Here is an 18935-nt window from a genome sequence, read left to right as displayed (position 1 = left end):
TTTTAGTTGATATCAATTGAGATCCTTGTAACATGGTTTAGAACCTGTACTTTTTAAATTTTCTGTTCATCGAAGAATCCTGAAAAAATGTATCATGGTTTCCGCAAAAATATTAAGCAGCATAATTGTTTTCAACAATAATAATAATAAAGAAAATGTTTCTTGAGCAGCAAAGCAGCATATTAGCATGATTTCTGAAGCAGACTGGAGTAATGACGCTGAAAATTCAGCTTTAACATCACATAAATAAATTACATTTTAATATTCAAATAAAAAGCAGCTATTTTAAATAGTACAAATCTTTCACAATATTACTGCTGTTGCTGTATTTTGGATAAATAAATGCAGGTTGTTGAGCAGAAGAAACGCTTGACTGGTAATGTACTCAATTGTTCTAAACTAAACTTTACAGGAACTCTATTGTTAAAGTTAAAAGTAACAACTGATTTGTACACAAGTTCATATTAGACCATTTTTATAATAGCGTTATATCTATACATTGTTTATTGATTATAATAAAAAGAGCAATTATGAGCAAATGTAATGTTTGCTAAATTCTCCTCTCTAGTGTACATTTTTCTCGCTAGTTTATGGACACTGAAAGGCTTTTCTGAGGTTATGTGACGGTGTTTTCAAGCTGCTCTCTTTCTGCGGTTGAGACACTCATTGAGTGATTACATGAGACACTATACATTAAGTTGTAGTGTATCTTTCAACATGAATCTGATGTGCATTCCATGTTTATTACATGCTAATTATAGAATGCCCTCCTGCCTCGCTTGAACTGAGGCATAAACTGTATTTGTCTTAATAAAGCTGACAGAATTTGAATGCTGAGACTTTGTGTCTTATTATCAAAAGTGACCTGCTCTGTCGTGTCTGTCAGCTGGTTGTCTGTCTGTGTCCTCTCTGCTCTGCCATGTTTTTCACTCCGTAAGAAAATGAACGTGTGGCGCGAGCGGCTGGAAATGGACGAGATCAAGCGTGATGCTGAACACCAGACGCGTCGCATCCTTGAGTTTACTTTGTCCTATATGCAGATGTTCCCATATAAATGTGAATGTATGTACACACATATATACACACATTCACAGCATTACTTAAAGCAGATTTCTAGTTCCCAATATGCTTTGCTTCTGACTGGTGAAGGAGAGTAACACTTTTTAATTACGTGCTGTGTCATGTGTTCACTGCTTAATATTAATATAGGGGGAGATCAGTTAATGCTGTATTATTTAGAAATGTAAAAGGGTTTCTGGTATGTGTAAGTTTGTGAGGTTACAGTTGTGCTGAAGAGTAGAGCCTGTGGTCAGGATGATGACTGGCCAAACAACATTAAGATTACATGTTACTTCACTAAAAAAGAAAGGCTGAGCACTTTTCAGCACAGTGATGGTCTGTTCACTAAGTGCTTTAGTGTGAGCAGATGTGCTTATGCTATTGTAAACTAGCCACGTTTTAAAATATGAAACACATATTGCAAATAATTGTTAAACAAAGAAATATATATTTCCATATATGTCTGTATATACAGCATGAGTAAATATATGTTCAATATATTTTTACACATGCTGAAAGATTTAAAACCAAAGGATCGATGCTTTACCAGTTACACAATAATAAGTGACACATTGATCATAATTAATTCATTTGTGTCAGGATTGCAAATTAGTCACTCAGAAATAAAACGGTATATACTTCTTTAGTCGCACCTGTTTCTGTTTATTTGTAGACACAGACAGTATGTTTAGGTCTACATCACATTTAGAAAGAATGACCATTTCATTAATTTTTCCATCAAAAATACGATCTGAGTCACTTTAGCACTCTCTCCAGTCCCTACACACTGTAATACTTTCCGTCAGAGAAACAGAGGGAGCTCTGAACAAAAACTATGATATGTTATGGTATATTTTATGACATACGCAGAGCTAAATGTGATCATCAGACTGCCAGGTATAAAGAGACGAGACTTACTGACAGATAAACTATGCAACCTAATCAATACACGATTGTGATAGCCTATATGATTTGTCTGATTTCTTCAAGTGGTGGTATTTATCATGTTTACTATGGTAATGGCTAGCGTGTATTTGCATCACATATAAATATTTCTGCCTGGTATGGTGATCATAATCGCCCAGCCAGCAAACTTATGAGGGGCCCAGATGGGTGGCACCTGGGCTATCTAACTGGGGGCCCAGCCAGTTTTGTCCTCAGCTTCTATGAGGGCCCCACATGAGTTAATGAAATGAACTCTGCTCAGTATGCATACTACAGAGTGCTAAAAATAAGACCGAAGCACCATTGCAGTTCATTAGATAACTGAGTGATTAATTGAGTACTGATTGAGCATTAGTGACGAACACCTTCTTAAGAAAAAAAGAGAGGAGCAGAAACACCACCTGTTGGCCCCAAAGAAGCCCCAGCGAGGCACGATCAAGCCCCAGAAGTGAGAGTGGAAACGCGACTGGCCCTGCCACACACTAGCGCACCCGCTTACAAATAGCGTAGTAAGTGAAATTAGAAAAGCAAAAGTGAAATTTCATATAAGAGATGAGGGAAAAGGAAATACAAAATGAATATGGGAAAATTTAACAGGAAATTCTAAAAAGCCAGTGACAAAAACAGAACTAGATTTGGAAAGAAAACATTATCTGTGATCATGGCACCAGAGCAAGAACTTTTAATAATTATTTTGTGGATACGATAAAGCTCAAAGATAAATATCGATTAGATTAGATTATTATTATTATTTATAAAGAAAGTCTTTTCATTCAGATTATTAATTTATATGTAATGCAAGAATTGTTTCATTCTGTATGGAAATAAGTTTATTTGAGTCCAAACTCATGAGTGCAAAAATGAACACTGAAGCAGTGTTAATGAGATAATTTGTGATTAAATGAATGATGATTGACCATTAGTGAAGACACCTGATGTTACCAAGCAGAATCACAGAAGCAAAGAGTCAACATTTTTAAGTCACTAGTGCCATTTATTATAAACAGCACACAAACGTCAAGCAAAACTGAAACGGCATTGGGCTCATGATAGAGCCCTGCATTTCAGCACGGGTCTGACGGGTCCTGACATTTTTACGCCCCTAGGGCCGGGCTTCGGGACAATTTTCACATCATAGTTCAGACACGGGCCGGGCCTCGGGCCTGTTTTAGGCTTCTCATTTTTATATTTTAGACATCCATCAATTAGTGATGAAAACAAAATTGCCGCACTGGTGGAAACAACACGAGACTGTGCTACCACGACTGAAAAGAGCGGCTCGACAGTGTTTATTGTCCCGCCAGCAGCAGCATGTATGGTGTGTGCCGTCAGCGCAGCAGAATAGTGCTGCATTCAAATGCATAGTTACACACAATAGGCTAAAGAATGCTGCAAAGCACCGCCAAAAGTAATTACCATAAATGTGACAGGGGGAAATAGTAAGGAGATATTTGAATTATTTATTAATAAACCAGTGTTTTCTGAGTCGGTGTCGCAAGGATGAAGTTGCTGATCTTGACTCGCCGCCAGCTCATTAGACGCGCCTTTAGAGAGAAGTGCATCTTTACGGATTATGATTATGATAATGAAAGAGTTTTTGTTTTCGATTTGTTTTATTTCGTTAAGTAGTAATTTAAAGCTTTCTATAGATATACTTATGTCTGTGAGGCATGTATTCGCTGAGTTTCGGTTCATTTTTGAACTTATGTAAAAGACGAGATGGCAAAAAGCGCATCATGTTTGTTTTCTTTATTTTATAAAAGCACAATGTTTTGTTGATATTGTGAGTGCACACAAATAAAAGTAGACCCTTTGCAGTTATGAATGATTACTCTTACCTTTATGAGCAAAAATGATGGCGTATCCACTGAAAAAAATGCAAGTGATTGCGCTGGTGCCTCCATGTCCTGCAAAGAGTCTCCGCACAAACTATTGGATATAGCGCACATTTATCTAGGTTTAACGTTTAAACATTATTATATGCTTGAACTGTTTTATATCTATAGATTTTATTTTAGGCAAGTCGTGATTATTTTAAAAAGGCTAAATTGATCAAACATACAGTAGGCTCACTGTCTGCCGCTGGCCGCTTGGTCGTTACTTTAATGAACTTAAAGGGGTCATATGATGCTTTTTTAAAGCTCATTATTTTGTGTATTTGGTGTAACAGAATATGTTGACATCGAGCTTCATCTTTCAAAATAAATGTAAAGGCAGAGCCCGAAAGGGGAACAGAGTCGCGTGACAGACACAGTGAGGAAGCTGGTATGTGTCCAGTACACAAGCCACGGTTAAGACAGCTGACTCCACTGTGATGTGTCTCGCTCTCGCTCTCTCTCTCTCTCTCGCGCACGCGCACGCGCGCACACACACACACACACACACACACCGCTCTCTCTCGCGCGCGCGCGCACACACACACACACACAGCTCACTCTCTCTCTCTCTCTCTCAGAGTCTTAACTTTGATAAAGAATATCTCTTTGGTTTTGAGACTTTAGTCTTTGTAACTTAAGGGATCTTATCTATGCACAATCAGCTTGTAACACTCCAAAGAGAAAGGAAAACTTGAAATCGCATCATATGACCCCTATAAAATTTGTGTCACTTCATAAAATTGATATTAAGACACTGGCATCACATACTTTAACGATGTCTTTATACCTTTCTGGACCCTGAAAGTGATAGTTGCGTAGGCTGTCAACGGAGGGACAGAAAGCACCAGGATTTCAGTAAAACTACTCTTCATTTGTGATCCAAACATTAATGAAAGTCTTATGGGTTTGGAACAGTATGAGGGTGAGTAACTGATGACAGAATTCACATTTTTGGAACACAAATAATACTGTGTTCTTTTATAGGAAAATGGCATCAAACACTGGAACATTTCACTCGACTATTGACTATAAGTCTATAGCAGTTGTTATTACTGACAGCCCTGTCTTTGTATTCTTTTTTTTTTTTCATGTATTTGAAAATGTCTCGAATTTTGACTTTTACAATTTGTTAAGTTTAACTTTGTGACCAATATCTGGTGCAACGCCAATATTGTACAAGTACCTGTTCAAGGTTTCTTTTTTTCAATTTTGTCTGTTGCTGTTAAAAGCTAAAAAGTATTCCACAATACAAACATTTTTAATAGTGCTTTACACATTGTCAAATTAATTGATGCCAATCTTTTTGTCTTAACTTGTTTAAGGCAAACAAAAGCCATTGAATACACTTTTAAGAATGTTTAAATGAGGAAAAATTAAATCATGTTCAATTTGTATATACTGCCCAGAACTTATCTGCTACTAAAGATATGCTATAATTTTGTAGACATTTCTGCTCAATGAATTGTCTGTTAATGGTACAGAAGATGATGAGTTGTAGGAAAATGTTCTGGTAATTTTCTGCCAGCACATTCTCTGTTCTCGGCTCATTTTTAGTCTTGTGAATTAATTGAATTGTTAACTGGAGACTCGCTCTGACTGGATCATTTGAATCAGCGAGTTGTTGACTTGAGAAAGGCTGCAATCTGCTCAGTCCAATTCGTGAATGAATCGTTCAGTGTGATTTCTGAACAGATTTAACAGGTTCATTGAAAAGAATCCGCTTGTTCACGAATCAGACACCACTATTACTTTGTGTAGTGTGTGACGATTTCTCCAGTTCAAAATAATGAGGAACGACATGTTTTTATGAAATGTAGTGGAGTTGAAGTATGATATTATGATTTGGAATGTAGTGAAGTAAAAGTAAAAGTTTCCCAAAATAAAAATCAAGAAATCCAGTACAGATACTTGAGAATTGTACTCAAGTACACTAACAAATTAAAAATACTGTCCACCACTGAGATGGAGTCACTCAGTGCTTGTCAAATACCACAACTGTTCAGTGTTTTTAAACAATTAATGTTTATTTTATGCTTCAGATATGTAAACACACACAAGTACTAACCAAGGCCATTTATATATTGTACTAATACACACTGATGTCTATGGAAGTGGCAATAATAAGCAAGGAAATAAACTTTCCAACATAAGTTGACCATTTAAAGTTTGCTTCTTATGTTAGTCAATGTTACTTTTTTTGTATTCAGTTTTTGTATATTTTGATTTGTACTTCAACACTCCTGTGACATGCACACTATAATCATAGCAATCAATCAAGTGTTATATAATCAACTGTTCCCTCTACTGACTACCATATTACTATTACAATTATCTTGTAGTGTGTGCTCCACTTAAAGACAGTTTGGGGTGTGAGTGTGTGAAGTTTTTGTTCCATAAAGTACATTTGTAGAATAGTTGAAACTGCTTTGGAAGTACTATAACGTTTTATTGTTATTTTTTATATTGTATTATTGTTATGGTTATCTGTTTCCATTATTTTATTTGTTCAGTAATACAAATTGATCATAGTTGTAAAAAAGTTTCCCGGTGAAACAGGTTCAAAAGTAGAATAAAAATATAGCCTCAAGAGGGTCAAAGCACTAATTGCTCATGTAGACATAATGTGATATAATGACTTTCTCTTTTCAAATATAACACAAGTCGTTAAGTGTCTCTTTATCGAAGTATTATTCTATGTACTGTATTAAAATAAACAACTAATATTAAATATTAATTTTAATTGAACCACAATACATACAGTCATGTCTGGCAACTTGACAAATATGTTTTCAGTATCATTAGGATATATAAAATTAACAATGATCTAATTAATAAGTATTGTGGATAGCATAGATTTCTTTGCAAACTGATTATATTAAACTTAAGGAAACTATAATTAATTAATTTTTTTCCCGCCAAGTCAATCGATGGAACCATTACACAGATGTTAAAGTTTGAGACCTAAAAGTGAAAGTGACGTGACATGTGGGGGTTCGGTGCCTTGCTCAAGGGCACCTCAGTCGTGGTACTGAAGGTGGGAGAGAGCGCTGTCCATTCACTCCCCCCACCTACAATCCCTGCTGGTACGAGACTCGAACCCACAACCTTTGGGTTACAAGTCCGACTCTCTAACCATTAGGCCACGACTTCCCCAATACGCTCTAACTATTAGGCCACGACTTCCCCTTAAAAGGATTTGTTATCCCTCTAGTGGAAAACCAGAGGCTTCACCTCTCATTTGCTAGCTGCTGTGAATACTACACTTATTGTAGTCCCTCGATCAAGGCACAAGGAGAAAACTTTAACTCGATTTTTCTCTAAATCAGATCTGCTGACTCTATCGCCTTCAAACGGTTGTAGCTCAGTCATTTTTTGTCCAATTCCATATATCAAGTCATATATAATTTTGAAGGTATTTTAATGGAGAACGTGAAAATAAAAATAACAATTTTTTGAAAATGTGCTCATTCCGACTCATTTTGCCAGCAAAGGGTCACAAATGATCTTGATCTACAGCATGTGATGGGCGTCGCCGCAGTTAAGAGAGTCCTGTCCGTTGGATTTACAGGGTGTGAATTCATCAGTTTCTAAAATACATGTAAGTGGCCGGTGAACTGTATGGGAGAAGGATAGAGTCAATCTGATATGAATAAAACCCGGCAGAAAATTATATTTGAATTAATTGTTATTGCTGCTTCCATAGACATCATTGTGTATTTTACAAAATTTAAATTGATTGTTTTACTAGAACTTACGTTTCTTTAAATGTCTGAAACCTGAAATAAACATTATTTGGTTGAAAACACTGCATAGTTGTGATTATATGACAAGCTCGGAGCGCGTCCGTCTCTGGCTCAATGCCAGCCAAAGCGCGAAACCACAGTTTGAGTCTGGAAGTTACGTGATATCACATCAACATTCTAAATCACATATGTGGGACCGTACTCCCACGGGCACAGAAATAAAAATCCCATATTTGGGACTGTACCACTCAAAAGTTTCAAGGAAGTTGGGCTTCATTATTTTTTTGTGAGAACAAACCAGCATCTCATGCCAACCATAAAAACAATGACAGATTCTCTCATGACAACCACTTCTCAATCACAGAAGAGAGGATGATTGTTAATGCTCAACTTACTTGAGTTTGTCCAGATGTTTGAGTGTATCAGAGAGCAGCTTCACTCCTGAATCTCCTGGGTGATTGTAGCTCAGATCCAGTTCTCTCAGGTGTGAGGGGTTTGAACTCAGAGCTGATGCCAGAGCAGCACAACCTTCCTCTGTCACCATACAGTAAGATAATCTACAACAACAGTGCAAGGGTTAATGCAGTGGTCCCAACCATGTTCCTGGTTTCTTTTCAGGCCTTGGACTCTCTACTAATCAGCTGATGATCTGAATCAGATGTGTTTGATTAAGGAGACATGTAAAGCATGCAGTGTTTGTCTTAAATTTGATATGTCCAATTGGATATCACATCTGCGTCAAGTTTTAAAGTGACAGCAGCCTAATAACCCAGCTGCTTGTGTCATTTATTTTAATCAAACAACAAAAGAAAATTAGAAAATCACTCACTACTCTTGACTGAATAACTTTCGGAGCTTATGCTAAGGATTAATCTATATTTTATTTATACAGTGAGGATTGTGCCATGTTATTTGATTACTATATTAAAATATTTTGCATATTTCAATATTTCCTGAATTTTACAGTTAGTCGTTTAAGTTAGACAAACTTAAAGCACTGTTTACAAGGTTGCAAAAGTCAAAAACAATGATTTTTTCCCCCTGTGTGGTAGGATCAATAGCCTCCGCAGTCAGGCCAAAAGCGGGCATACTAGTGCGTGCCAGGGCCAGTTGCGTTTCCACTGTCACTTTCGGGGATTGATTGTGCCTCTACAGGGCTTCTTCAATGCCAATGGTTAGGGATTTTTGGCCTGTCAAATACCTTGGACCAAAGGGGCCAACTGGGGCTAGAGGAGTGGTCATGAACAAAGGCAGAGTTTATCCTAGTTAGGAGACGGTTGGCACTACTGCTCATTTCCCATGTTTTCATATCAAGCTACCAGCTAGCATCAACATTTAAGACATTTAAAACAATTTTAATTGCAAAACTCACTTTTAGACACCAGTGAGTGTATAAAATCTGTTCATGTAACCAATTGCTAGACCGAGCCTTTGCAGTTGCAGCTCCTAAACGGTGGAATGCACTTCCAGTTGTTGTGAGATCCTCTCCCACTTTGGACACATTTAAATCTAGACTGAAGACTCATTTATTCTCTTTAGCCTATGGTGTAGCCTGAGAATAAAGGAGTTCGCTTATCGATACTTCACTTGTACTGCGTTGCTAGACACTTTTTCTTTTCAATAATGCAGTGTAAACACACGGCCATTGGTTCGTGCAGTGAATAAAAAACAAACCAATGGCTCAGCAGCTTAGCTGCATGAACCTATGCCCATGAAGCCCACCAGAGCCCACCAGAATGGGCAGGGTCATCTGGCTATACAAGCAGGCAGGGCCTAAACTGAACACTCGCCAAGCGCCAGATGCGAGTACAAATCAGCATTGGCGAGTATATGTAACAGTCTCAGTCGTTACCAGTTAGCGGGTAAAACTTTTCCGAACTTTGTTGGATGAGGGTTGTTCTCCCTCCACACTCTATATAAAGCTCTATGTAGCAGCTATAGCAGCTTCTCACGCTCCTATAGCCGGCCAATCAGTGGGCAGGAACAACTTAGTTGTTCGCTTTCTAAAGGGGTCTAGGAGGCTGAATCCGCCTCACCCCTTTACTGTCCCTACATGGGATCTGCTTACGGTCTTGAGGGCTCTCAAGAGCCCCCCTTTTGAGCCGCTACAATGAACAAAGTATGTGTTCTCCTTTTATGTGAAATAATGATAAATATCAGTTTGATTTAGCAAGCTGACACAAATGAATAGATTACTATTTTTAGCGTAAATCATTGGTATATAAAATATCAATTGCTGAAGTCTTTCATAAATCTTTATGTAAGGACGAAACATCAGTTTCTGTTAATTCCGTATTAGAATTTAGTTTTCATTCATTTTCCCCTTGCTGGTGAAATGCTGGGGTTGTTTGATATTTGCTTCAGAGAGGCGTGTTAAGGGGGGTTTTAGAGTAGAACTGGTCTGACAGTGGAAATGCAAGCCCGCTGTGCTTAACACTGTACATTAAAAATCCTGCATGTACTGTATGTTTCCAAGAATTCTCTGCACTGTGAGTTAAATACACCATTAAATACCCCAGTATGTTGAGTTGACAGTTTGGACTCTTCAGTCCAACACACAGCAGCTTCACTCCTGAGTCCTGCAGGTCATTGTGACTCAGGTCCAGTTCTCTCAGCGGGGAGTTTGATGATTGTAGAGCTGAAGCCACAACTTCACAGTGCTGATTAGAGAGATTACAGCCCACCAATCTGAAAAACATGACTGTTTAAAAAGCTTGCTGTTGTTCTGGTGTCACATCAGACAGCCATAAGAGCAGTCAGACCATAAAATATCAAGCTGGTTGATCATTCACTCTCTGGTCTTTATAGAACAAAGGTAAAGCATTTAAAGGGATAGTTCACCCAAAAATGAAAATTAGCCCATTATTTACTCACCCTTCAAGCCATTCTAGGCGTATATGACTTACATCTTTCAGATGAATCCAATCGGAGTTATATAAAAAATTGACTTTGATCTTCCAAGTTGTTTAATGGCAGTCAGCGGGTGTTGCAGTTCATCAGTCCTAAAGAAGTGAAATAAAGCGCATCCATCCATAATAAAAAAGTGCCTCACACAGCTCCGGGGGGTGAACAAAGGCGTCCTGTAGCAAATCGATGTGTTTTTGTAAGAAAAATATCCATATTAAAAACGTTATAATCACTTTAATCTAGCTTGCGCCAACAGTTGTACACGGAAGCAGCTCCGGTAGGATGACATAAGATGTCGGCGTTGCGCATGTGCCAGTGAGTCTCGTTAAAACCAACGTTTGTTTACAGGATCAAAGGAAGCAAAGTTTCCTTACTTTAGCAAAGGAAAACCAGTCTCCTCTTGGCTTATATCGAAATCCTCTGACATTCTTCTTTACAAATCCTCATTTTGTACTTCTAATTCGTGACCGTTGTTTTGTTTTGATCTCTCCCCTGCACTTCCGCGTTCGTCCCTTCTGAGCGGCGCATGCGCAACGCCGAAGTCCTGTGTCATCCGCCCGGAGCTGCTTCCGTGTACAACAGTGAGCGCAAGCTAGATTAAATTGATTATTACATTTTAAATATGGATATTTTTCTTACAAAAACGCATCGATTCGCTACAGAACGCCTTTGTGCACCCACTGGAGCCGTGTGAGGCACTTTTTATTATGGATGGATGTGCTTTATTTCACTTCTTTTGGACTGACGAACTGCAACACCCGCTGACTGCAATTAAACAGCTTGGAAGATCAAAGACATTTTTTTATTAACTCCGACTGGATTCATCTGAAAGAAGAAAGTCATATACACCTAGGATGGCTTGAGGGCGAGTAATTCATGGGCTAATTTTCATTTTTGGGTGAACTAATCCTTTACTAAACTTACTTGAGTTTGTCCAGATTTATTTTTTCAGAGAGCAGCTTCACTCCTGAATCTCCTGGGTGATTGTAGCTCAGATCCAGCTCTCTCAGGTGTGTGGGGTTTGAACTCAGAGCTGATGCTAAAGCAGCACAAGCTTCCTCTGTTACCAAACAGCCAGATAATCTACAAAAGTAATTCAAGGACATGGAAATTTGTCTACACAAGATGGAATTTTGCCACATTGCTTCTAACTCTCATCTGTTAAAGGGGGGGGGGGGGTGTCTAATGCTATTTCATGCATTCAAAGTTATTTGAACTGTAAAAGAGCTGGATTCTCATGCTAAACATGGTCAAAGTTTAAAAAATAGATTTGGACGTATGATGGAGTATTTCTGTGCCAAATATAAGTATAATATAAGTTTCTGAATTTTTTTTTTTTGATCATGACATCATGAAGGGCGGAAATCCTTGTATGGGCACTTCTCCCGGAAGAACACGCCCGCACACACATCGACCAGAGCGAGAGCAAGAGCACGCCCATCATCGTGCTTCATTCAGCAGCGCTGCACAGGACTTTTTCAGTGTGTTTTTGGTTGTGAGGGAAAGATAGCCTTGTTCAGCTTCCCAAAGAACCCAGCATTACGTGAACAGTAGATGCTATTTGTTTTTCTGGGGCAGCGACGGAGTTTTGCAAGTGTGTTTGATTGTTCCTGTTATTTCTGTGACAATGCCGTATAAACAAGGCCCAGTTCGATGCTGGATTTGCACATCGTTTGATACTGAAAGATAGAGCGTTCCCAGCGATAAAAGATGGAACTGCAGATGATAAGTGAAACTGCATCAAATGTCTGTGTTTTGCTGGAAATCAACGGTTAATTGCTCGTGACTCTTTAGCTCCACCCACGGCACGTCTCCAGGAGCTTGGCTGTTTTCGGAGAGAATCGTAAAGCAATATCTTTCTTTTATAAATCTGATAAAACTAAAGACTCTTTGGAGATATGAAGGATGCAATACTACTCTATAGGTTCTCAAGATTAACATGAGGTTGGGCGAAACTGTGTGTTATGTCCCCTTTAATGTAATGAAGAGATATGCCATATAATAACAAACAAGTGGTGACTTGTAGGCCAAATGTGACATGTGCCATGTCGCATTGATCAACACAACATTTCATGTTGAACTTTTATTGGCTGGTAAGTAGACATAGATCATAGCAGCAAATACACTGTGCGATGATCATGCTGAATTTCTGACACTGTCAGAACATTATCGCAGGCTATCTTTGGTCGCAAGACCATGACAATGTCTGTCTTTGAACCTCTCTCACTGTACGACATAGCATCACCGATTAGGAGCCACAATCATAGAAATTGCCACAATTGTTTCACAATGCCAATCTTTCGCCAAAAGTCGTGCAGTGTGTCCTGGGCTTTAGAGAGAAAATTGGAATCTGCAAAAATCGGTATCAACAAGTCACACTTGCAAAAAAGTTGGAAATTGAAATCGGCCAAGAAAATTGCAATCGGAGCATCTCTAATTTAAATGTCACTTGTTGGTGGGCTATAAATCTATTTTTTTGTTTTACATAAAGTAAAAAAAAAGAAAAACATGTTTTTCCCCCACCATTCAATATGACAACACAACAACAACAACAATATTAAACACCAAAAGATAGTTTGCATTGGCACAAGCTGTTAATAAATCCGGCTCTTAATATATATATATATATATAATATATATAATATAGTCAAATACTGGCAGGGTACTGGAGTCTTAAGGCCGGGACAAACCAAGGCAACTTCAAAGAACAAGTGGCGACAAAAGCCGATGGTGTTGTCGCCTCATGTCGGCAGCATCTGGACCAAAAAGCTGCACTTGAACACACCGCACAGAAAACAGCTGGCTGCAAACTAACATGTGCGTTCTGCGTCTGCGTGAGAGGAATTACCTGTTTATATCAGCAGCTATCAATAGTATATATTTGTCATTTTAAAAAAGGAAACCGAATATTTACATATATAAGAGATAAACACAGATATACGAACCGTAAACAAAGCAGCCCTTGCTTACCATTTTGAATATCAGTAAAGCTGATAACTTTCATCATTTTAAGCGGCTCATGTTGTTATGAAAACATTCACATTTTGGAATGCTTGGGTAAGATCACGTAAATTTAAAACAGCCTTCTGTCTGTGCCGCCTTTGTTTACTTACTCGTTTTCATCACTCTCGCTTTAATTCTCGGGCACTGACTCGTACGCTAAGCTGAACATCCAATCAGAGTTCTCACTCGCGCCGATGGTCCTGACGGCCCCGACGCCTACCGCCAATGTGAGCCTGATGAGAGTCGACTTGTAGAACACGCCAAACAAACTAACCATGGCAGGAAACAGAAGACTGAACTGCTTTCATTGATTCAACGTAACTAATAAACACAGGTCTACGACAATATATGGTTTATCCGAGTTCTTATTATAATTTTCATAATAATAAAGTATATTTATAATACAATGCTAAGTAAGATTGGAATAAAACATGTTATTAATGTGGCATTTTGTGGGATATTTTATTTTTTGGGGATATTTTGTCATGTTTGGAAAGATGTTTGATGCATGCTGCTTTTTCAAATGCACGTTATAAACGACTCAATCTCGCCGGGTAAAGGCTTGATGGTATACAGAAGCGGGTTAAGATGGAGCAGCATTTAGCCTACTACACAGAGACAAGCTACGAAAATTGCTTTTATAATAACAGAACAATTTCATCGATTTCATAATCACTCGATTAAATCGGTCTGTGATTATGAAAGCGGTTTTGAGTAGCTTGTCAGTGAACTACGGCTTCATTGTTAGTTTCTGGCCGCAGCGGTATCCCTTCTAGCTACAACCCTGGAACGACGCGCATTACCTTTCTTCTGTGGGGCATATTTGAAGTTTCAGCATGAGAGCAGCGGATGGAGATTTACTACTGATCACAGAACCATGCTAAAAGGGTTAGTTCACCCCAAAATGAAAATTCTGTCATTAATTGCTCACTCTCATGCCATTCCAAACCCAAAAGACCTTCGTTCATCTTCAGAACAAAAATTAAGATATTTGTGATGAAATCTGAGAGCTCTCTGACCCTCCCCTCGCCAACAATGCAACTGTAATGTTCCCAGGTCCAGCAAGGATATCGGTAACACAGTCCATGCGACATCAGTGGCTCAACTTCAGTTTTTCAGAAAGAAAACAAAAATAACATTAAATTATTTAACAATTCTTCTCCCCCGAATTACGTCTTCTGCCATTTTGGAGAGTACCCAAGAACATAATCAGCATTGTTCCATCGAGGAGGAAAGCGCACGCATGAATGTAATCGGCGTAATCAGCATTGTTTACGTTCGAGGGGGAAAGCGTGTGCATGAATGTAATCGCCGTTGTTTATGCTTAGGGTATAGTGTGCGTTTGTGTTGTGATACTCTCCAAAATGGCGGAAGACAGTAACTCGGGGAAGAAGAATTTTTGAATAAAGTCATTATTTTTGTTTTCTTTGCACACAAAGAGTATTCTCGTAGTTTCGCAAAATTGAAGTTGAGCCACTGATGTCACATGGACTGTTTTACCGATGTCCTGACTACGTTTCTGGACCTGGGAACATTACAGTTGCATTGCTGTCCAGAGTATGTGAGGGGAGCGGAGTGGTGTGATTTTGAATGGAGCGAGGAGTGGATTTTTTTTAAAAGTCGGCGCGTCGTGGTTTTCACTCACTCCAAGAGTTCTCAAGGAATTTGTTTGTTCCTTCTAGATCCTGAATATTTTCTGGTGAAAGCATGATTTAAACAAGTATAACACTTATTCACACGCAATCACTCTCTCAATAATACATGCAAACAAATGTAATCTTACAGTGCTACTTCATCTGTATCTGATTTCAAATGAGCAGAAATCTAAGAAATGCAGCGATCCGTGGGTAAAAAAACTGACGAAAACGTACTGTAATTTTCATCACAAACAAAATTTGCACTGCAAAAAGCAGCAATTAAACCTTTTAATGCTGACAACCATGTTATTAGCTTGTCATGTGGTAGGAAAAAAGCTTGCACACTAGTGTTCCAATAAGCCATGCATTTTTTTCTTTTAATATATACGTTATTAACAGAACTGTGATATTTCAAACATACTGTAAAACTTTAGACGTGGAGCGAAGGCGGAGTGGTGTTTCTGATATCAGTGAGTGAGGAGTGGAGCGAGAGCGGGAAATGCTGAACCCGGAGCAGAGTGATTATGAAATGCTCAGAGCGCGGAGGGGAAATTACTCTGTTGCTGTCTATGGGACGGTCAGAGAGCTCTCAGATTCCATCAAAAATATCTTAATCTGTGTTCCGAAGATAAATGAAGGTCTTACGGGTTTGGAACGACATGAGGGTGAATAATTAATGATAGAATTTTCATTTTGGGATGAACTAACCCTATAACTGAAAGATACGCATGACAATCGCATTTGATTAATCGTGCAGCCCTTCTTTTAACTAGCGTCAATTTAGTTACATGGCCGAATTAAAAGATTAAACTAGGTGCATCCGATGATGGAGTCATAATCTGCACTTTGATTGATCTCTGGCTAAGCAGCCACATACACAGGAGAGTGTGAATAATTGTTTTTTATTAGAATTGGTTCATTTAAATGTAGAAGTTTATGGAGACCAAGACAGCAGAAATCACACCCTGATTATTTTCTTTATTTTACTATAGCACAATGCTTTGTTGTTCTTGTGAGTGTATAAAAGTAAAATAAGACAGACTCGGAGGGTTAACATAATGTAAAAGTCAAACCTGAGTATGTTGAGTTGACAGTTTGGACTCTTCAGTCCAGCACTGAGCAGCTTCACTCTTGAATCCTGCAGGTGATTTTTACTCAGGTCCAGCTCTCTCATGGGGGAGTTTGATGATTGTAGAGCTGAAGCCACAATTTCACAGTGCTGATCAGTGAGATTACAGGATGTTAATCTGAAAAGATTAGAACTTTGGTTAAATGGCCTGGTGTGCTGATGTCTTGCTTGATTAAAGAATTTCACTAAGAAAGATCATGCTGGTTGACCATTCACTTTCTGGTCTCTACATAAAGATGTGAACTATTTAAAAGTAATATTTTATTAGCATTGTGTGCTTTGTTTCTACTTATTTATACAGAACTTTATTATGAAAAGTCTTATTAGCGGAGTGTCATCACAAATATTTTTTAAAGTAGGCATGAAACAGAAGTTGTGATTGTCTTTTCTTCTCTACTGTGATGTATATCCGAGTGAAACAGCATCTAAACTGAGAGGGCAGGACTTGATTTAGTTATTTGGGAATTGTTTGGAGATTTGCAAGCTTGCCATTGCTAACAAAATATAGTGTATGGAGCGTAATGGACATTTTATTTCTGTTAAATAAAAGCCTTTCCGAGGCCTGATGCCACACCCACTATGTCTGTAATTTGCTCCTCCTGGCACAGAAGGCAGATCGGAATGCCAGTTTGCAGTCAGTTGTAGCAGATTTCTCTCCACGAGACTCACCTGTCAACACCCTCACATAAAGATTTTTTAATTTATTGAGGATGATGACGACAAAGACAATCAACGACACTAAACAAGCCTAAAAAGCAAGAGTGACTTTTTTTCATAAATCTTTTTTTAGATTGCCATGTCCGAAGAGTAATGTCGTAATACCCTAATACCATTTCAATGTTTAAGGGTACTGTACTCCCCCATGACTGGCGTCTGCGCTGGTCAGTGCATTCATCTCTATAAAGTGAAGCATAAGCTTCAGCATTTCCCCGTTTATCCCAGTGTTTACCCCTCATGTCACTGACATCACTGCAGCTTCTGGCAGTTCCAGACAGCTCCGCCCTCAAGTCACAGCTTGTGACAGGAAGAGAAGATGAGTTCTCCTACCCTCCCCTCCCCCTCACAATGGGTTAACATTGAATTATTACACAGCATGGCCACAATTTAACTAAAATTAGGGAATTCGTGAAAATAAACATTTATAATCCCCTGTGAAAATACAGGGCGAGACAGTGAGGATTTGGGAAAATAAACAAGAGGTTTAAGTGGACTAATTCATGAAGAGAAGAGTGAATACTCTTAATTTGTAAAAATTTGAGTCACCAGCCTGCAAATCAGAACACAAAGTCGTGTTTGACTTAACCCCTTCACACACACCAGTGGGAGTTTTTTTTTTTTGTATGTGACCGTTATTTCAGAATGTATCTACTGTTCTCCATGGCGATGCTTGTGAACATACACACAGAAAATACTCAGCAAACTCACAAATTATGTTAATATAGCAATATTATTTGATTTTTACACTCACACAGCTTTTCTGCAGTTTCTCACAGCAGGTACCAGTCTCCCTCTGCCCTCTTTTGATTTGATGTTGTACTTATTAAAGTCCAACTCATCCAGCACCTCCTCTGACATCAGGATCATGTTTGCCAAAGTTGAACATTGTGCAAGAGAAAGACTTTTGCTTCTTGATTTAGATTTTAAAAGTGCCTGCACTTCTTCAACAACAGAATTATCTTTCATCTCAATCAAGCAGTGTGACAGATTCATCCATCTTTCAGGGCTGACATTGTTTTTTTGACCTCGTTTGAGGTTTTGGATTATTTTCTTGATGATCTCTGGGTTGTTCTCTGTGTGTATCAGTGCATCCTGTAAGAGTCTCTGATTGGACTCCAGTGAGACGCCATGAAGAAATCGAAGGAAAAGATCCAGGTGTCCATTTTTACTGCTCAAGGCTTTATTCATTGTTCCCTTCAGAAACACATCCAGAGGAATATCCTCACACTGAGTTCTGGACTTTCCTGTCAGGAACATTTTCAGAACCTCACTGTTCTTGTGTAAATAGCAGAAAAACACATACAGTGCTGCAAAAAACTCCTGAAAGCTCAGATGTACAAAGCTGTAAACCTTCCTGTGATAAATCACAGATTCCTCTCTAAAGATCTCAGTGCAAATCCCAGAATACACTGAGGCGTCAGTGACGTCTATGCCGCTCTCTCTCAGGTCCTCCTCATAAAACATCACATTGCCCTTCATCAGCTGATTGAAAGCCAGTTCAGCAAGTTTCACAATCACTTCTCTGCTGGACTGCAGGAGTTTCTCTGGATGTCTCTCTTCATACTTCTGGTTCCTCATATTTGTTTGAATGAGCAGGAAGTAGATGTACATTTCAGTCAGAGTTTGGGGGATTTCTGCACTGAGATCTTGTTTCAGGATGTTTTGAAGCACAGTGGATGAGATCCAGCAGAAGACGGGTATGTGGCACATGATGTGGAGGCTTCTTGCTCTTCTGATGTGTGAGATGATTCTGCTGGCTTGATGCTCGTCACTGATTCTCTTCCTGAAATATTCCTCCTTCTGAGGGTCATTGAATCCCTGAATCTCTGTCACACGGTTGATGTAGTTAGAGGGGATCTGATTGGCTGCTGCTGGTCTGGTGGTGATCCAGATGAGAGCAGAGGGAAGCAGATCTCCT

The 18935-nt window shown here is 38.8% G+C and overlaps 1 protein-coding gene across 1 annotated transcript in view; it reads right to left on the bottom strand.

Moving 5' to 3' along the window:
* The window catches only part of LOC107573385 (NACHT, LRR and PYD domains-containing protein 3-like), a 25707-nt gene that overhangs the window by 2220 nt on the left and 4552 nt on the right, over positions 1 to 18935 (bottom strand). Inside the window, exons 4-8 of the mRNA XM_016259821.1 lie at positions 17769 to 18935; positions 16245 to 16418; positions 11456 to 11614; positions 10139 to 10312; positions 8020 to 8181 (exon numbers count right to left, since the gene is read on the bottom strand). Of these exons, the coding sequence (XP_016115307.1) occupies positions 8020 to 8181; positions 10139 to 10312; positions 11456 to 11614; positions 16245 to 16418; positions 17769 to 18935 (1836 nt within the window). The remainder of the gene's footprint in view (positions 1 to 8019; positions 8182 to 10138; positions 10313 to 11455; positions 11615 to 16244; positions 16419 to 17768) is intronic.

This window comes from Sinocyclocheilus grahami, unplaced genomic scaffold (genome assembly GCF_001515645.1).
Source record: "Sinocyclocheilus grahami isolate Dianchi unplaced genomic scaffold, SAMN03320097.WGS_v1.1 scaffold1927.1, whole genome shotgun sequence".
NCBI classification, from domain to species: Eukaryota; Metazoa; Chordata; class Actinopteri; order Cypriniformes; family Cyprinidae; genus Sinocyclocheilus; species Sinocyclocheilus grahami.
This window is presented reverse-complemented; position numbering and strand designations above follow the sequence as displayed.